The sequence below is a fragment of the Panthera leo genome, chromosome C1 (genome assembly GCF_018350215.1).
Source record: "Panthera leo isolate Ple1 chromosome C1, P.leo_Ple1_pat1.1, whole genome shotgun sequence".
Classification (NCBI taxonomy): domain Eukaryota; kingdom Metazoa; phylum Chordata; class Mammalia; order Carnivora; family Felidae; genus Panthera; species Panthera leo.
The window spans coordinates 182,136,864-182,154,484 of record NC_056686.1 but is presented as its reverse complement, the minus strand read 5'-3'; the positions used below and the strand labels follow the sequence as shown (position 1 = coordinate 182,154,484).

The following is a 17,621-nucleotide window of genomic DNA, read 5'->3' as shown; positions in this document are numbered from 1 at the left end:
AAAATTATGGTGTGTTGAGTGATGGATGGGAGGTGAGGAATTGGAGGTAAGTATTGGCACACCTTTAGGAACCTTGACTGAAATAAGAAGGCAAGAGCTACAGGTGATAATTGCAGGGAGGATTATTCTCTTTTGAAATGAATAAGATTTAAGCATATTAATATGCTTTGGGGGAGGGAAGATAGATGGCAAGTGATTGACAGAGACTTTAACTTGATAGAACTAATTTCCCAAAGAGAAAGGAGGAGGGGATGAAACTAAAACACAAGTAAAGGGATTTGCTTTTGATGTCCTCTGAGGAACAGCAAAGTACCATAATAATGCTTACTTCATGCCAGGTATTGTTCCAAGCATTTTAGATATCTTAACTGAACTGGATGGAAATGATGAACTTGAGAGTGAAAAATGAATGTTTATCTGAAAATCCAAATGATCTTTTTTTTAAATTTTTTTAAATTATTTTTTTAACGTTTATTTATTTTTGAGACAGAGAGAGACAGAGCATGAACGGGGGAGGGTCAGAGAGAGAGGGACACACAGAATCTGAAACAGGCTCCAGGCTCTAAGCCATCAGCACAGAGCCTGACGCAGGGCTTGAACTCACGAACTGCAAGATCATGACCTGAGCCGAAGTCGGACACTTAACCGACTGAGCCACCCAGGCGCCCCGAAAATCAAAATGATCTTTAGAAATACGAAGATAAAACTGTGTACTAATAATTTCTAAAAGAGAAGGAAGAAGAATTAGTGAAGGGAGCTTAAAAAGTGGTGGTTTGATGAACAGGAGAGGAAGTTGACCAGAAACATAAAAGTATTTCAGAATAGTAATGCAAATGATTGTGTCATTTTCTCCTATAGTGCTCAGATATACTAGTGTCAGAGCTCAGACACAGACTGTGATGACCCATGGCTGGAAGTCTGTAAGCAGCCTAGGATGGCGAGACAGAGTTCAGGAAGTTGACAGCACTGGCAGAGGGTGGTTAATTGAGGCTCACTGGGGTTAAGTTAGATAGGAAAGGAGGTGAGGCCAGGAGGGGGGTAATAATGGATAGGAAAAAAGAAAGTAAAAGAGTTGAAACAGAAAGATTACAAACGTAAAAAGTCCATTAACTCTCTATCCGACGACTCCTTTCTGAGGCATCAGGTTGCCACAAGCCATGAAGGCCACCAGAAGAGTATGCTACGTCATCTTCAAGTTCAGGGTTTTCTCCATGTAGCATTATAGTCCACTGACCAGCGTGGAGCTCAACCAAGGAGCTTGTTAGAAATGCAGAATCTTGGGGCACCTGGGGGGCTCAGTTGGTTAAGTGTCTGACTTCAGCTCAGGTCATCATGTCACAGTCAGTGAGTTTGAGCCCCGCATTGGGTTCTGCACTGTCAGCACAGGGTCCTCTGTCTCCCTGTCTCTGCCCCTTCCCCCACTCACTCTCCCTTTCAAAAATAAACATTAAAAAAAAAAAAGGAAAGAAATGCAGAATCTTAAGCCCCACTCCAGAAATACTGAAGCAGAATCTGCTTAACAGAATCTCCAAGTGATTCATACCACATTAAATTTAAGAGGCACTGGGGTAGAAAGAGAGTGCAGATTCACCCTCGGTTTGTATGTACTGGTCATGATATGCTAGAAGAAACAAGGGGCGGACATTCTGTGATGCTCTTGAGCTCCCAGACTTTATTACCTATTTTGTATTTATTATTTATATTGTATTTTGTACGTATTACCTATTTTATGTATAACTTAAATCGTTTTCCAAATGATTTGTCATCCTGTACACTAACTCCTCCCTAATTCCATCCCACAAAACTGAAATGAAGTGAAATGAAATTTAGTGTCAAAATTAATTCTAGGGAAAAATTTGCAGTTAGCCACACACACACACACACACACGCACGCATCTGTTCTTCGGTCTACTTTAAAGAGTGATACTGTGTCTTCGCATAACATTCCAGTGTAATGAAGTCACTATTCATGATTACGAATGGTTTTTGAACTGCTTTTCACCCCCTTCTTTGTGCAAAACCAAACTGAAATTCTTCTAAATTTGAAGTAAGTCACTTGAGAGTCTGAGTGGAAGCTCGAGCGAAATTGTCTCTTCACATTAATTTGGAACCGAATTCCGAAGAGGTGAAGATCCTGGGGAGCAAGGCAAGACAGCGTCCAACTGGTCACGCTGACAACTGTTGGAAGCGTCAGTGTTCATGGAAATTTTAATACCGTTTTCTAAAGACTCGCAATGCTTTTTGTGATTCAGGCTTTCATCTTACACCAAGAACTGAATCTTGTCGACCTGCTGGCTGTTATTTATGTGCTGGTGCTTTTAAGTGCTGTTCCCTACTGGGCCAAGGTCTCTGGTCAAAGAGCGGGAAAAAACCATTTGTTCCCTTCTCTAGCTAACTGGTCCTGGGAGCTGTGAACGTGCCCCACCACCACTGGGAGAACCGAAATTGCGGAGGCCTGAGGCATTTCAAAAGCGAATGTGGTTTTTAAATTGCGCAGGGCTAGAGAGGTTTGCGACGTGACAGCTGACGGTCCCCTTCCCCTCGCGGGGTCAGCTCCCTACCAGTAAGCGTCTCTCCCTCTCCAGGTTAACTCACCACACACCCACGCCCTCCCACCCCCCGCCCCCCGCCCCCGCCAGCCCTTCCCCCTCCTCGCCTCCTAGGTTCCCGCGCCCTCCTCTTCATTCCCTCAGCCAGCCTCTCATAGCCTTTCGCTCCCCCTTCCTCCTTTTCCCTCTCATTGTTCCCTCCCTTTTTTCCCTTCGGTCTCTCGCCCTGCCCACCCCGCTTTCATCCCTTCTTTTTTTCCCTTGGATTCGCGCTCGCGCCGCAAACGCCGCCTCCTCTCTCTACCAGAAGCAGCCCGGCGGGAGACGCAGCAGGCCGACTTCGCGCAGGCGCACTGTGGGGCGGGCGCGCGGGCAGGCTGGGCGTCCGCGCAGGCGCTCGCTGTCCGGGCTTCGCTCAGGCGCTGGCTGCTAGGCGTTCTTCGCGTCTCTTGGTCGGGGTTTGGGGCCGCGCGCCGGCGGCGGCACCATGTTTCTTCATTCACTCAATCTCTGGAACGTGGCGTTTTATGCCCTTATGGTCTTCATGGCGACCCTGGGGCTGTGGGACGTCTTCTTCGGCTTCGAGGAGAACAAGTGCAGTATGAGCTATATGTTTGAGTACCCGGAGTATCAGGTGAGGTTCGGCTCTCTCCTCACCTGGGCGCTCTGAGACTCGGGCCCCTCCTGTGGGTTTCTCCTGCTTTGGCTCCCCGCGCCTCTGTGGCACCCGTATGCCAACCTCGTCTGTTTTTGTTTTTGTTTTTTTCCTCCCAGAAGACTCTGCCGACCACCCGCCCTTCCTGCTCACCTCACCTACCCTTTGTGTCGTCTTTTTTTCTTTTTCTTTTTTTTAAGATTTTTACTTTTGGGGGATCTCTACACACGATATGGGTCTGGAACTTATAACCCCAACATCAAGAGTCTATGCTCCTCCCACGAGCCAGCCGGGCACCCCGCCTTTGTGTCCTCCCTTAAAGTGGGGTGTTAGGTAGACGGTTCCTTGAGCATCCTCCCCGCCCCCCCCATAGTTGCTCCCCTGTCTTCCGCCCCCATCCCGGTCCCAAATCCCAGGCACTGGTTGTTTTGACTGCCCGGACTCACCCCGCCTCATTCCCAGAGACGCAAACTCAGCGCCTCTCCCTAAACCTAAACCCCATTTTCCCTGCGTTCCTGCCTTAACAGGTGCCCCTGGACCCTCCTTGGCTTTCCACGCACCTAATTCTTAACCATCCCGCGCAGTGATTTGCACGTCAGCTTTCGCTTTTCTGGAAAGGGACTGAGCTTCTGCAGAGTTTGTGTTGGCTAGATCCCAAGACTGCCTTTGAGACTCCAGGGTCTTACCTCTGTGTGAAAGGCTAACCTGGGGAGGAATTAAATGGAAAACTGTTGAGGTTCCGTCCTGTAAAGTTTTGCGCAACTTCCGGTTTTGTAGGTTACCGGCCCGTGCGTGTGCATGCAAGCCTGTGTTTATGCTTGTCGCCTCTTAGCAGTTGTATACAAAATCTATTTCATAGTGTTGTTTTTGTTTTCTCGCTGTGTTTGCAATTTAGGAGAGACCCGGCCCTTATGTCTCGAGAGCGCGCGCGCCGTCCCCTACCTCTTCCGTTCCATTTTGAGATTTTTCTATCACAACTGCTTCATCAGTTCAGCTTAGGAGAATTTGGAATTTCATTCATGACCAGCTGTGGTGACAAATTACACAACTGTCCAAAAAAATTTCTCTCGAATGATTGTTTTATTTCTAAACGCATCTCCTAATTATGCAATACATGTTATAATGGTAACCCATCATAGAAAGTATGTGTACTATAATACATTACTGATAAAACGCATTCTTCGTATATTTTTTAAAACCATAGCAGTTTTTTTCTTTTTAAGGTGTAGAATGCAGATCGTGATTGCCTCTGCCCAGGGCATTGTGGATTAGCATATTATTTGATTAATGCTGCTATTATTTAGATCGTAAAAATACCTAAGGTTTAAATTGTTGAAGAACATCTTTTCCCGTGGGCAAAATTCTAATTTAGATTTCATTTGCTTTGAGATCCTTATCTTGGTTTTGCATCAGTGCTTATAAAGGAGTGGAAGAACTTGATATCAGATGCTATTGAAGGAGAAGATATTAATGTGTTACTGTTGTCTCAGTTTCTAAGCACATATGCCGATTTATGTTTATCAGAGTCTATACATAGTTAAATACGTGGGCTTTTAAGGTTTTTTTTTAAAACCGAAAATAGAGCCCTTATAATCTTTCATTTTTCTATGGTGTAATAATTGAGAAACTCAATAGTCACTTTAGTTTTCTACTTCACTGAAGAGTTTGATTAAAACAAAATTATCTGTAACAATACAGAACTAATTCCCATTTATTCTGAGATTGCCCACAATTATTGAAGCTACTTTAATATCTGCAGTAGTGGAAATTGCTTAGTGTTGGGAACAAAGCATATGGACCTCACAGATGCATTTCTTGCCTCATAAAATTAACTGGAAAGACAGCAAATTAGCTAATGCAAAAGAGCTGTTTGGGTTTTTTTGTTGTTGAGTAGTCTATTTAGCTATTTTGATTCAAATTACTTTTTTGTGGTTTTACTATTCCGTTACTGTTAATATTATTTGTCAGTACAGTAATAATTACAGTGGCAGGAGTTTCTGATTCACATTTTCAGTAGATATTTATTTTTATGATGTAAAAAGAGGCTGTGTCAATTCACTACAGTATTATATTCGATTCTTGTACCTTACATTGTGTACACCAGGTCATGTTATTTTAGAAATGTAGTTAAAGCCTGTCTATAGAATTGAGTCATCTTGAATATAGTGAGATTTCTGGATAACTGAGATCGTTCTATTAAGAACCAGTGGTTTTTGGGGCGCCTGGGTGGCTCAGTTGGTTAGGCGACTGACTTTGGCTCAGGTCATGATCTCATGGTTTGTGAGTTCGAGCCCCACATCAGGCTCTGCGCTGACAGCTCGGAGCCTGGAGCCTGCTTCAGATTCTGTGTCTCCCCGTCTCCCCGTCTGTCTCTCTGCCCCCCCGCTCATGCTCTGTGTCTCTCTCTCAATGATAAATAAATGTTAAAAAAATTAAAAAAAAAAAGAAAGAAAAAAAAGAAGACATTATACATCACATATTAAAAAAAAAAAAACAACCAGTGGTTTTTAATGAATAAAAGTATTCTAAATACGTCCATCATATGTATTGTTTACTTCTAGTTATATCTCATAGTAAGCTTTCTAATTGTTCACAGGTTGATACCTGCATATAAGTTGACATATTCATTGGCTTTTCAGCTTCTTGACACTTTTCTTCTTTTTTACTGTTAGTTTGCATATTTGTTAGCTGAATTTTAGAAAAAATGAAAGATAGTTGAAACACACTCTATTTTATTCTTCATTTAAAAAATAAAAGGTGGGACAGGAATTTGAGCCTATTTGTAAGAATGAAGTTTTGAATTTAAAATTGAGCATTCATTTTCTACCTTTGGTTTTCATAGATTCACTTACTCAGAGTTAAGTGGACATCTCACAGACCTACCAGGCAAAATACACATTATCCCTTAAAGCTTCTTGCTTTATTATGATAGCAAGGCACAGCTTTTATTTGGTAGCAAACAGTTTTAGGCAAATTGTAGAATTCAAGAAGAAACATCTGTGTTGTTTTTCTCCCATATAGTAATTTATTTGACCGTCTTCAGATAAGTGACCTAGCAGTTGCTATCTGAAGAAAATGTTGATATTGGAAAATACGAATGATAGCATTTTGTTATTAAGTGTGATGTTCGTTTGGCAAATAATTTATTGAATAACTACTCTGTGTCCAGTATATTCTAGATACAAGGTATGGGTAAGAAGGAATTAGAGATGAATCAGACTTTGCCTTTATGTGTTTATAGTACAGTGGGGGAGACAGGAATGTAATGGATAGTTAAAATGTGCTAAATGTTATAGTTTCACTGTAAGAGCGCATATGAGGTTCTTCACAGAAGACAGTGTCCAAGTTCATCTTCAGTAGTCAAAGGCTGTAGCCAAGTTGTAGTGAATTAGAGGATATATATATATATATGTATATATATATATATATATACATATATAGTTCACATTGCAGGAATAGGGGTGCCTGGGTAGCTCAGTCGGTTAAGCATCCAACTTTGGCTTAGGTCATGATCTAACTGTTCGTGAGTTTGAGCCCCATGTTGGGCTCTTGTATTCTGTGTCTCCCTCTCTCTCTGTCCTTCCTCCGCTTATACTCTGTCTCTCAAAAAATGAATAAATGTTAAAAAAAATTTTTTTTAAAGAAAATTGCAGGAATAAAGAATAGCATTTGTGAAAGTGGGAAGGCACCAGGACACATTCTATAAGCAGTATGTATGTATATAAACTGCTAACACTGATTGCCTTCTGGGTGCAAACTACTAGCTGGCTAAAGGACTAGTGGTGGAAGAGAGCCTTTTCAATGTACATTCTATTGAATCTTGAATTTTGAAGCATATTAAAAATAAATTTTAAAACATGGCATATGTAAATTGTAAGAAAGGTAAGAATAATTGGAGCCAAATATTAGAGGACCACTGTCTTAAGCCTTTATAAATGCAGTCAGGAAACACAAGTTGTATGTTTTAACAAGGTATTTCTTGACACCACTATGGACTCTGGATTGTAGCAGGGAGGTTATGACAGGGAGAAAGACCAACCAGTCTAAAAGATTCAGTTGTCCCTAGGTGTTTTTATTAAACTGGAGTTTTTAGGGGTGGGATGAACAAAGAGCCAAGAACTCTTTGTAAGATCTTTTAAACTGCATTTTGATCAAAATCTCTTTTTTCTCCTTTTTTTCTTAATTATGGAGCTCAAATTTGAATTTTCCAGTTTTGATTTACAAGTAAGAGATATGTGTCATAAAAAAAGACACTTGTTTCTTGAATTGGTATTTTTCTAGTACTTGCGAACTTATTAGAATTTTTGTCTTTTGAAAGAGTTTGGGGTTAGAGATTAGAAGGACCTGTACTAAGGCAGAGTCAAGAAGGGATGGACAGCAGGGGCAGGATTGTGGACATGTTATTTAAGTATAAGTGTAATTTATTTTGATTGAAGGTCTGTTTTTGGGAAGGGGTGCTCATTTAAAATAATATATGCAAAATAATTCAAAATATATGGGACTCTTGTTACTATAGAAGTTTTCTTTTAAATCCCTTGACCCTCATCTTTTTCTTCATCAGCATCCTTTTCATAGGCCTATAATTTTCTGTCTTCAATCTGGTCAGAACCCTTTCTTTCTCTTCCTGCCACTCCCAACTTGAACTCTGGAAATGGAATTTTGCCATTTGCCTACAACTACCACTTTTTTTTTTGTTGTTCTACCTGTTTTTTCCATCTTTATAAATTATTCTACTTCATCTGGTATGCATTCATATTTTTTTAAATGTATGCTTTCTCATTACAGAATTGCTTTCATAATAGCATATTATAAAATATATCAAATATATTCTTTTGCTTGTTTTTCTATCTCTAGAGAATTAAATATTTCTTTTTCAATATATTGATAGTTTCCTATTCTTCTGAGTTAAGTTTCAGCTAGTTCAAAACTTAATGTACTAAAAAGAATGATCTAGGGGCACCTGGGTGGCTCCGTGGGTTAAGCGTCCAACTTCGGCTCAGGTCATGATCTCGCGGTCCGTGATTTCAAGCCCCACGTCGGTCTCTGTGCTGACAGCTCAGAGCCTGGAGCCTGTTTCAGATTCTGTGTGTCTCTCTCTCTCTCTCTCTGACCCTCCCCCGTTCATGCTCTGTCTCTCTCTGTCTCAAAAATAAATGTTAAAAAAAAAAAAAAAATTAAAAAAGAAAAAAGAAAATAAAAAGAATGATCTAATATTCATGTACTGTCATATCAAAAGATGTACTAAATTGGGAGAAGTTTAGATTAACGTTTTCTTGTTCTCTCATGTTGCCTTTTTGCTTAATGTATACTTAATCAAAATATTGCATCATTTTAGTTTATTATACATTGTGCATAGTCAGTATTGGGGCTAATTTGAGTTGAAGCCCATATATATATAAAGTGAATTGCGGGATTAGTATTTCTGCATTTTGGGTATTGGAAGAGATAAAATTGCTAATATTTTAAGCAATAAATGCACAGTCTCTAAAGATGTTTTCAGGTGTTATTAACACAGATTGTTTATGGTAATATTTTTAAAAGAATCTTGAATGTGCATGAATAATCACAATTCTGCTTCTTAGAACAGTGAGGTTTTTCAGTGTCATTACCATTTATAGGCTTTAAAATTCATTCAGTAGTTAAAATTTTTATCAAGCACATGTACAGCACTGCTAGATCATTAAATCTATTGATGTCTACTTAAAATCTATTCAGTGTAACTGATTTCATTTTTAATGGTTCTATACTCAAAAAAGGGGCAGAAGAAGAGAAGAAGAGCTTATACTTTACCATCACATTTATAGATGCTTATGTTTTGGGGATGACATTAAGACCTAACTTCTGTTTTGTTGGAAAAAAAAAATTACGTGAATTACTGGCTCATTTGTTATACAAAGTATGAATTGCAGAGTAGTTTAAGGCTTGCTGACAAACCATACACCTGGTCCATGAAAACTGAAACAGATGCTAATTCATTGGCATGTTTATGGTGAGAAAAGTGTACATGTCTTGACCAAGACATGGCTGTAAGGTTCAGATTAATGTGTTAAGCACATTGCAGATCAAAGCATATTAAGTTGAGAGGTCAGAAAGCTGTATTACAAAACAAGCTTACTTTGTTTTGAATGATATAATAGCTGGAATATATAGTTGGGCCTGAAAAAAAGGAGAGACATGACAAAATAGTTTAAAATAGCAAAAAAGAATTGATTTGATAATGGAAAGCCTTTATCATTTCTAAGTATAATTGATACTGATACTATATTAAGAGCATTTCCAATTATATTAACATGTAACTTGCTGACATACCTCAGTGTTTTTCTTTAGTCAGTGGCTACTTTGAGTAATTTGCATTCATTAGAATTTCAGGTGGTTCCATTTTATGCGTTCTTGAAAACTGCATGGTTCAAAACTCACATAATTCAAGACTAATTCTGCATTCTACGTATGAATAAGCTAAAAGTGAAATTTGTTTGGAACATTAAGTGCAGTTTTATCATTAGTAGTATTTTTATGCTATGTTGTTTCAAATGTGTGTAATACAGAAATGTACACAATAGGCTGAATTGTATTAATACAACTAATTAAAGTGAAATTGCTTTTTTTTTCTTTATGCTGTAGAAAATACAACTTCCAAAGAAACTGGCAAAACGCTATCCTGCATATGAATTATATCTTTATGGAGAAGGATCCTATGCTGAAGAACACAAAATTCTCCCTTTGACGGGTATTCCAGTTCTCTTTCTTCCTGGTAATGCTGGAAGTTATAAGCAAGGTAAGTCTTGGGGTTTGGGAGTGCGTCAAATGAGTGAAGGGAGCCACCTGTATGTTGATGGATAGTAAATAAGTTTGTGGTGATGATCACTTTGTAGTATATACCGATGTTGAATTATAAAACTGTACACCTGAAGCTTATATAATAAAAAAGGAATGAATTAACTGATAACATGAATTACATGGTGCAATGTGGATAAATCTTAAAAACATAAGTGAAAGAAGCCAGTCATAAAAAAAACACGTATGTGATCCCACTTATAGAAATGTCCAGAATAAGCAAGTCCATGGGACAGAAAGTAAATTAGTAGTTTCCAGAAATTGAAAGGAGAAGAGGAAAGAGAAGTGACTACTAATGAGTACAGGGTTTTCTTTTTGGGGTAATTAAAAATGTCTAATGTTAGATTAGAGAAATGATTTTAGAACTCAATGAATATACTAAAAGTCATTGAATTGTACACTTTACATAATGAGTTGAATAGTATGTGAATTACGTATGTTAAAAAAATGGAATGGCACATAGGTATTTTGTTTGCTAAACCATACACTGCAATTTTTAATGCCAGTTAAGGCAGTCAGTTCACAAATTCTGTGGAGTTAACAGAACAAAACCTGAAACAGTGATGGAAGCAGGTAGACCAATGAGGAAACTATTAGAGTAGTAAAGGCAAGAGATGATGGTGCTTACATTAGGAAGACAGTAGTGGAAATGATGAGAATTGTTGATTGGGGGATATGTTTGGAAAGTAGAGTATGATAAGATTTACTGATGGATTGGATGTCATGTGTAAGAAAAAGACAAATCAAGCATAGGTATCTGAACCAAGTGAGGAGCATATTATTTCTTGTAGGGATTTTCTCATTCTTAAAATCCTCAAGCATGACTCATACAGATGACTAACATTTCTTACTCTTCAAAGAATTCTTCCCCTCCCTTTTAGCCGTTGTCCCTATTGAAGTGGAAGCAGGTACAGAATGAATGACCTGTTTACTTTCTATTTAACTTAAATTTAAAAAACATTTAGGGCACAAGACATACAGGGCACAAACAATGGTTTGTTCCTCTGAATTGATACTGTTGAAGGATGTCACCCTGAAGTAGGTTGTTTATACTTGGGAGTGTGGGATAAAGTTATTTGTTAAGAGCCTTTGAAGCAACTTTTGAAAATTTTGTTTGGGGCACCTGGGTGGCTCAGTCAGCTAAGTGTCCAACTTTGGCTCAGGTCATGATCTCATGGTTCATTGGTTCAAGCTTCACGTTGGGCTCTGTGCTGACAACTCAGAGCCTGGAGCCTGCTTCAGATTCTGTGTCTCCCTCTCTCTCTGTCCTTCCCCCACTCGTGCTGTCTCTCTCAGAAATAAATAAAACGTTAAAAATTTTGTTTAATGTGCGCATTGTATTTTCCTCTGCAGTCCGCTCTGTTGGCTCTATTGCACTTAGAAAAGCAGAAGACATTGACTTCAAATACCACTTTGACTTCTTTAGTGTGAATTTCAATGAAGAACTGGTGGCACTGTATGGTGGAAGTCTTCAGAAACAGACCAAGTTTGTACATGAATGCATTAAAACAATTCTCAAACTCTATAAGGTAGGAGATAAGCATGCAAATCAATAGTGATCACCTATTAACATCTTTTTTTTAAGACATTCAGCATATTTTAAATCATGTATTTGTTTATATGGAAGTTACAGATGGCACAAAGGTTTGTTTTTTGCTTTGGTGGGAGTCTTATTTTGAACTCCGCGGTTTTGAAACTTGAATTGGATTTATAAGGGGCGCCTGGGTGGCTCAGTCAGTTGAGCGTCCGACTTTGGCTCAGGTCATGATCTCACGGTCTTTGAGTTCGAGCCCCACATCAGGTTCTCTGCTGTTAGCACAGAGCCAGCTTCGGATCCTCTGTCCCCCTCTCTCTCTCTGTCCCTTCCCCGCTTGGGCTCTCTGTCTCTCTCAAAATAAATAAATAAACTTAAAAAAAAAAATAAGAGAAAAAAATAAATTGAATTTATAAGAAATGTCTCTTGTGAATTTAAGGGAAAAAAAATTTTTTTTAACTTTATAAATCAGAAGTGCATTGAGTTTCCTAAAGATCATTAGTATGGATTTCTGCTTCTAGTTATGAATAACTTGTACTAGGGTAGACCACTTCCGTATGTAAGCAACTTATAAAGCTAGCCAAAATATTGAAATACATGTTTTTAAGTGTTGGCCAAGGACCTTGATCCCTGAAAGAAGGAAAAACATGTGAGGTGAGCTTCATGATTGCCCTGATTTTCTGCCTGAAAGCATTTCCCAGACCATGTGACAAGTGGGTAAAGATCAAGCAGAGCACATTTATATAATTGAACTGAAGAAGGCAGAGATTGGAATTTGGGGCTACTGGAGTGGTGAAATCTGTGGGCATGGTATTAGAAAGAAGAGAGTCAGGCAGAAATAGAAGCTCTAGAAATTTGCATTTTTCAACTTTGAATGCAGTGCTGAATATGCACAGGGCAAGAAGCTACAGGGCAATGGCATACCGAGGAGGAAGTGATGGGATGTATCTACCTCAAGTTCAAGGAATAAGGAGCAATAGGTATTTTTAGAGAAATTTGAAAGAGTGGTAAAACAGTCTAAAAATCATTCTGTGCCAACACTTCTAAACAATGTTAGGGATAAAATACTACTGCCTACTGAGGTGGAGCCACTGCCTCCCATAGTATGCCACATTGAAACTCCTGGCAAAAAAAAAAAAAAAAGCTACTGGAGGAATTATGACCTGAATTGAGATTCCAGAGGTCACATGGTGCTAGGAAATAGGAGTTCTGATCAGCTGGAGCAGGAAGACCTATTTGAACACTCTGGGCATTGTTGAGATCCCAGAAAGGATGCTATTTAGGCATAAGACTATTCTATATTCTAGGTCTAAAATAAGAGCTATTCTAGGATCCACCTTAATGCTTAAATAGAAGCCTCAAAAATACTCAAGGGTAAGGGGTTAAGTAAGGTAAGGTAAGTATGTATAACAAGAGAACAGATGAGGAGTCTCAGCAAAGACATGGAAACTATTAAAAAAGAAGAACAAAAAGGAAAATATAGAACTGAAGCAATACATACCAGAAATGAAAAATTCAGTACATAGGCTTTAAGCTGATTGAATACTACAGAATAAGAGATCATTGAATTTGAAGGTACAACAATAGAAACTATCCCAAAATGAAACACTGGACAAAAGAATGAAAAAGAAAGAGCCTCAGGAACCTGTGGGGCAATACTAAGTAATCTAAGATTGATATAATTGGAACTCTAGAAGAGAAAGAAATTGGAAAGGAAAAAATATTTAAAGAACTAATGGTCCCCAGTTGGTCAATTTTGATTAAAAAATTTCAACCCACAGGTCCAAGAAGATCAGTGAGTGTTAAGCAGGAGAAATACAAAATCACACTTATATGTATCATAGTCAAATTGTTGAAAACTAAAGTAAAGAAAAAAATCTTAAAAGCAGCCAAAAGAAAAAGATCCTTTACCTAACATACAGAGTAAACATACAGAGTAAAAATTACCAGTGCTTTTACATAAGAAATAGTGAAAGCCAAAAAACAACAGGATAACATCTTAAAGATCTTGGAGATGAGGTTAGGAAGGGTACTCTTCAACCTAAAATTGCAAACCCAGCAAAAATATCATTCAAAAGTGAGGGCAAAATAAAGATATCTTCAGAGTTATAAAAACTGGCAGTTTGTCATTAGTAGACAAAGGGAAATAAAAGATTAGCATTAGGTGAACAGTACAGTAATACTTGCTGTAGACAAGATGAATGCTAATTAATGGGTGAAAGTTTGAGGAGAAAAAGGATATTTACATGATCTCAAAGAATCTTTTCTGAAATATTCATTAACTACAAAGGGGAAGAATAACTTCACAGTGGAGAAACCTGGCAGATACCATCTTAACCAAGATTAACATCACCAGTAATAACACATATTGATAGAAACCTCCTTGACATGTGTAATAAGACATATTGATATAAATCTCCTTGACATGATGCATTGAGAAGGCTGCAGCATAATTTCTGTGGCATTGTCAACCTCACGTTAATCATGAGAAAACGTCAGGAAAACCCAAATTGAGAGTCATACTACAAAATAATCAGTACTGTTTAAAAGTATCACGATCATAAAAAAGTGAACACTGAAGAACTATCACAGGTTAGAGGAAACTAAGGAGAAATAACAATGCGAGGTAGGATGTTGGATGAAATCCTGAAATAGAAAAAAGTACATTTGTGAGAAAATGGATGAAATTTATATTAGGTCTACAATTTAGCTAATAACAGTTGAGCTGAAGTTAAAATGTTAATTTTTTTTAAGTTTTATTTATTGTGAGAGAGAGAAAGCATGCATGGCAGGGGAGGGTCAGAGACAAGAGAGACAATTTCAAGCAGGTTCTACACCATCAGTGCAGAGCCTGATGTGAGGATAGAACTCATTAACTGTGACATCAAAACCTGAGCTGAAACCAATAGTAGGACGCTTACCTGACTGAGCCATCCAGGCATCCCACCAACGTTAATTTCTTTGTTTTGATAATTGTCCTATGGCTATGTAAATGTTAATAATAAATGAAGTTGGATGAGAGGCATAGGAAAACTCTCTTGTGCTATTTTTGCAACATTTCTTTAATTTGTTCAAAATAAAAAGGTTAACAATTTGTTTATAGCAAAAAAAAAAAAAAACCCATAGTATGAGGTTTATAACTTATTTAGAAGAAAAATATATAATAATGGTGAAAAGGATGGGGAGAGGAATGTATAGAATTATTCCTTTGCATTAAGTAAGTGGTATAATATTAATTCAGAGTAGACCAATATGGTTGCATATTGTAATTTCTAGAATACCAGCAACAAAAGGGAGATACAGCAAAAGAGTAAAGAGTAAATGCAGAAGAAAAAGAGTAAATGGAGAAGAAATAGAAGGAAAGAAGAAAGAAATAAGCTGGGACAAATAGGAGACAAGAAACGAATGACAAAATGATAGAGTTAAACCCAACTATATCAATAATTACATTAATTACAGATGGATTAATCACTCCAGTTAAAAGGAAGACATTGTCAGACTGTATAAGAAAGGCAAGACCAACCCAATTATATGCTAATCTATCTACCAGAAAGTAAAAGCCACTTTAAATGGAAAGATCCTGATAGATTACTTTTAAAAGAATGGGAAAAAATATACGTACACAGATCATTGGAAAGCTGGCATGCCTGTCTTAATATCAATTAAATAGATTCTAGGACAAAAGATATTAGAGTTAAAGGACATTTTACAATGATAGAGTTCATCAAGAAGGCAAAACAATCTCAAGTGAGTATGTACCTAATAACAAAGTTTCTAAATTGATGAAGCAGAAACTAACAACACAGAGAAAGAAATAGGTAAATCCATTATTAGATTTGGTAATTTCAGCAATTTTATCTCCATAATTCATAAAATAGACAAAATCAGTAAGGTATGGAAGATTTGAACAGTATTAACCAGCTTAACCTGTTGAAATTTATAGTATACTACATCCAACGACTATAGAAACTTGTTACCTTTATTTTTTTAATTTGTTTTTTTGCTTTTAAAATTTTCTTCCTCGCATTTGTATTTAAATTCAAGTTAGCTAACATACAGTGTAATAGTAATTTCAGGTGTAGAATTTGACAATTCATCACTTACATACAACACGAGTTCTCATCCACAGCAAGTGCCCTCCTTAGTATCCATCACCTATTCGACCTATTCACCTCCCTTATGTTTATTTGTTTTTTCTTTTTTTTTTTTTTTTAATGTTTATTTATTTTGAGAAAGAAAGCTCATGTTCATGTGAGCAGTGGGAGGGAGAGAGAGAATCCCAAGATGACGGTGCGGAGCCCGACTTGAGGTTCAGTCTCACAGAACTGCGAGATCATGACTATGGCCAAAAATCGAGCCGATGTTTAACCAACTGAGCCACACAGGCACCCCCATTTGTTTTGTTTCTTAAATTCCATGTATGAGTGAAATCATATGGCATTAGTCTTTCTCTGACTTACTTCACTTAGCATAATAACTTTCTAGCTCCGTCCATGTTGTTTCAAATGGAAAGATTTAAAAAAAAATTTTTTTTTTAACATTTATTTATTTTTGAGAGAAAGAGACAGTGCAAGCAGGGGAGAGGCAGAGAGAGAGGGAGACACAGAATCCAAAGCAGGCTCCAGGCTCCGAGCTGTCAGCACAGAGCCCGACATGGAGCTTGAACCCATGGACCGTGAGATCATGACCTGAGCTGAAGTTGGATGCCCGACTGACTGAGCCACCAGGTGCCCCAAAATGGAAAGATTTTGTTCTTTTTTAATGGCTAAATAATACTCCACTGTGGTGTGTGTGTGTGTGTGTGTGTGTACATACACATATATATACCACATGTTCTCTATTCGCTTATCAGTCAGTGGACATTTGGGCTCTTTCTATAATTTTGTTATTTATAATGCTGCTATAAACATTGGGGTGCATGTGCCCCTTAGAGTCAGTATTTTTTATCCCTTGGGTAAATACCTAGTAGTGCAATTGTTATATTGTAGGGTAGTTCTATTTTTAACTTTTTTTTTTCCATTTAAACAGTCCACTGTAGTTGTGAATTTATTTTATATCATTTGAGGGAGGTGGAATTTGGAGTTGATTACTACACAGTCTTCAACTACCTGGATATCCACCATAATATGTCTATTTAAAAAAATTTTTTTTTAATTTTATTTTTTTAATTTACATCCAAGTTAGTTAGCATATAGTGCAACAGTGATTTCAGGGATAGATTCCTTGACACCTTTTTTACTCATTTAGCCCATCCCCCTCCCACAACCCCTCCAGTAACCCTGTGTTTGTTCTCCTTATTTAAGGGTCTCTTATGTTTTGTCCCCCTCCCTGTTTTTATATTATTTTTGCTTCCCTTCCCTTGTGTTCATCTGTTCTGTGTCTTAAAATCTGCACATGAGTGAAGGAAGTCATATGATATTTGCCTTTCTCTGACTAATTTTGCTTAGCATAATACCCTCTAGTTCTATCCACATAGTTGCAAATAGCAAGATTTCATTCTTTTTGATTGTCGAGTAATACTCCATTGTGTATATATATACCACATCTTCTTTATCCATTCATCCATCGATGGACATTTGGGCTCTTTCCATACTTTGGCTATTGTTGATAGTGCTGCTATAAACGTTGGGGTGCACGTGTCCCTTCGAAACAGCACACCTGTATCCCTTGGATAAATACCTAGTAGTGCAATTGCTGGGTCATAGGGTAGTTCTATTTTTAATTTTTTAAGGAACCTCCATACTGTTTCCCAGAGTGGCTGAACCAGCTTGCATTCCCACCAACAATGCAAAAGAGATCTTCTTTCTCCGCATCCTTGCCAACATCTGTTGTTGCCTGAGTTGTTAGCCATTCTGACAGGTGTAAGGTGGTATCTCATTGTGGTTTTGATTTGTATTTCCCTGATGATGAGTGATGTTGACCATGTTTTCATGTGTCGGTTGGCCATCTGGATGTCTTCTTTGGACAAGTGTCTATTCATGTCTTTTGCCCATTTCTTCACTGGATTATTTGTTTTTTGGGTGTTGAGTTTGATAAGTTCTTTATAGAT

The 17,621-nt window shown here is 37.9% G+C and overlaps 1 protein-coding gene across 1 annotated transcript in view; it reads left to right on the top strand.

Moving 5' to 3' along the window:
• Positions 1-2,952: 2,952 nt before the first annotated feature.
• PGAP1 (post-GPI attachment to proteins inositol deacylase 1) overlaps positions 2,953-17,621 on the top strand; it is a 78,607-nt gene continuing 63,938 nt past the window's right edge. Inside the window, exons 1-3 of the mRNA XM_042949555.1 lie at positions 2,953-3,183; positions 9,826-9,979; positions 11,392-11,567. Of these exons, the coding sequence (XP_042805489.1) occupies positions 3,037-3,183; positions 9,826-9,979; positions 11,392-11,567 (477 nt within the window). The 5' untranslated portion in view covers positions 2,953-3,036. The remainder of the gene's footprint in view (positions 3,184-9,825; positions 9,980-11,391; positions 11,568-17,621) is intronic.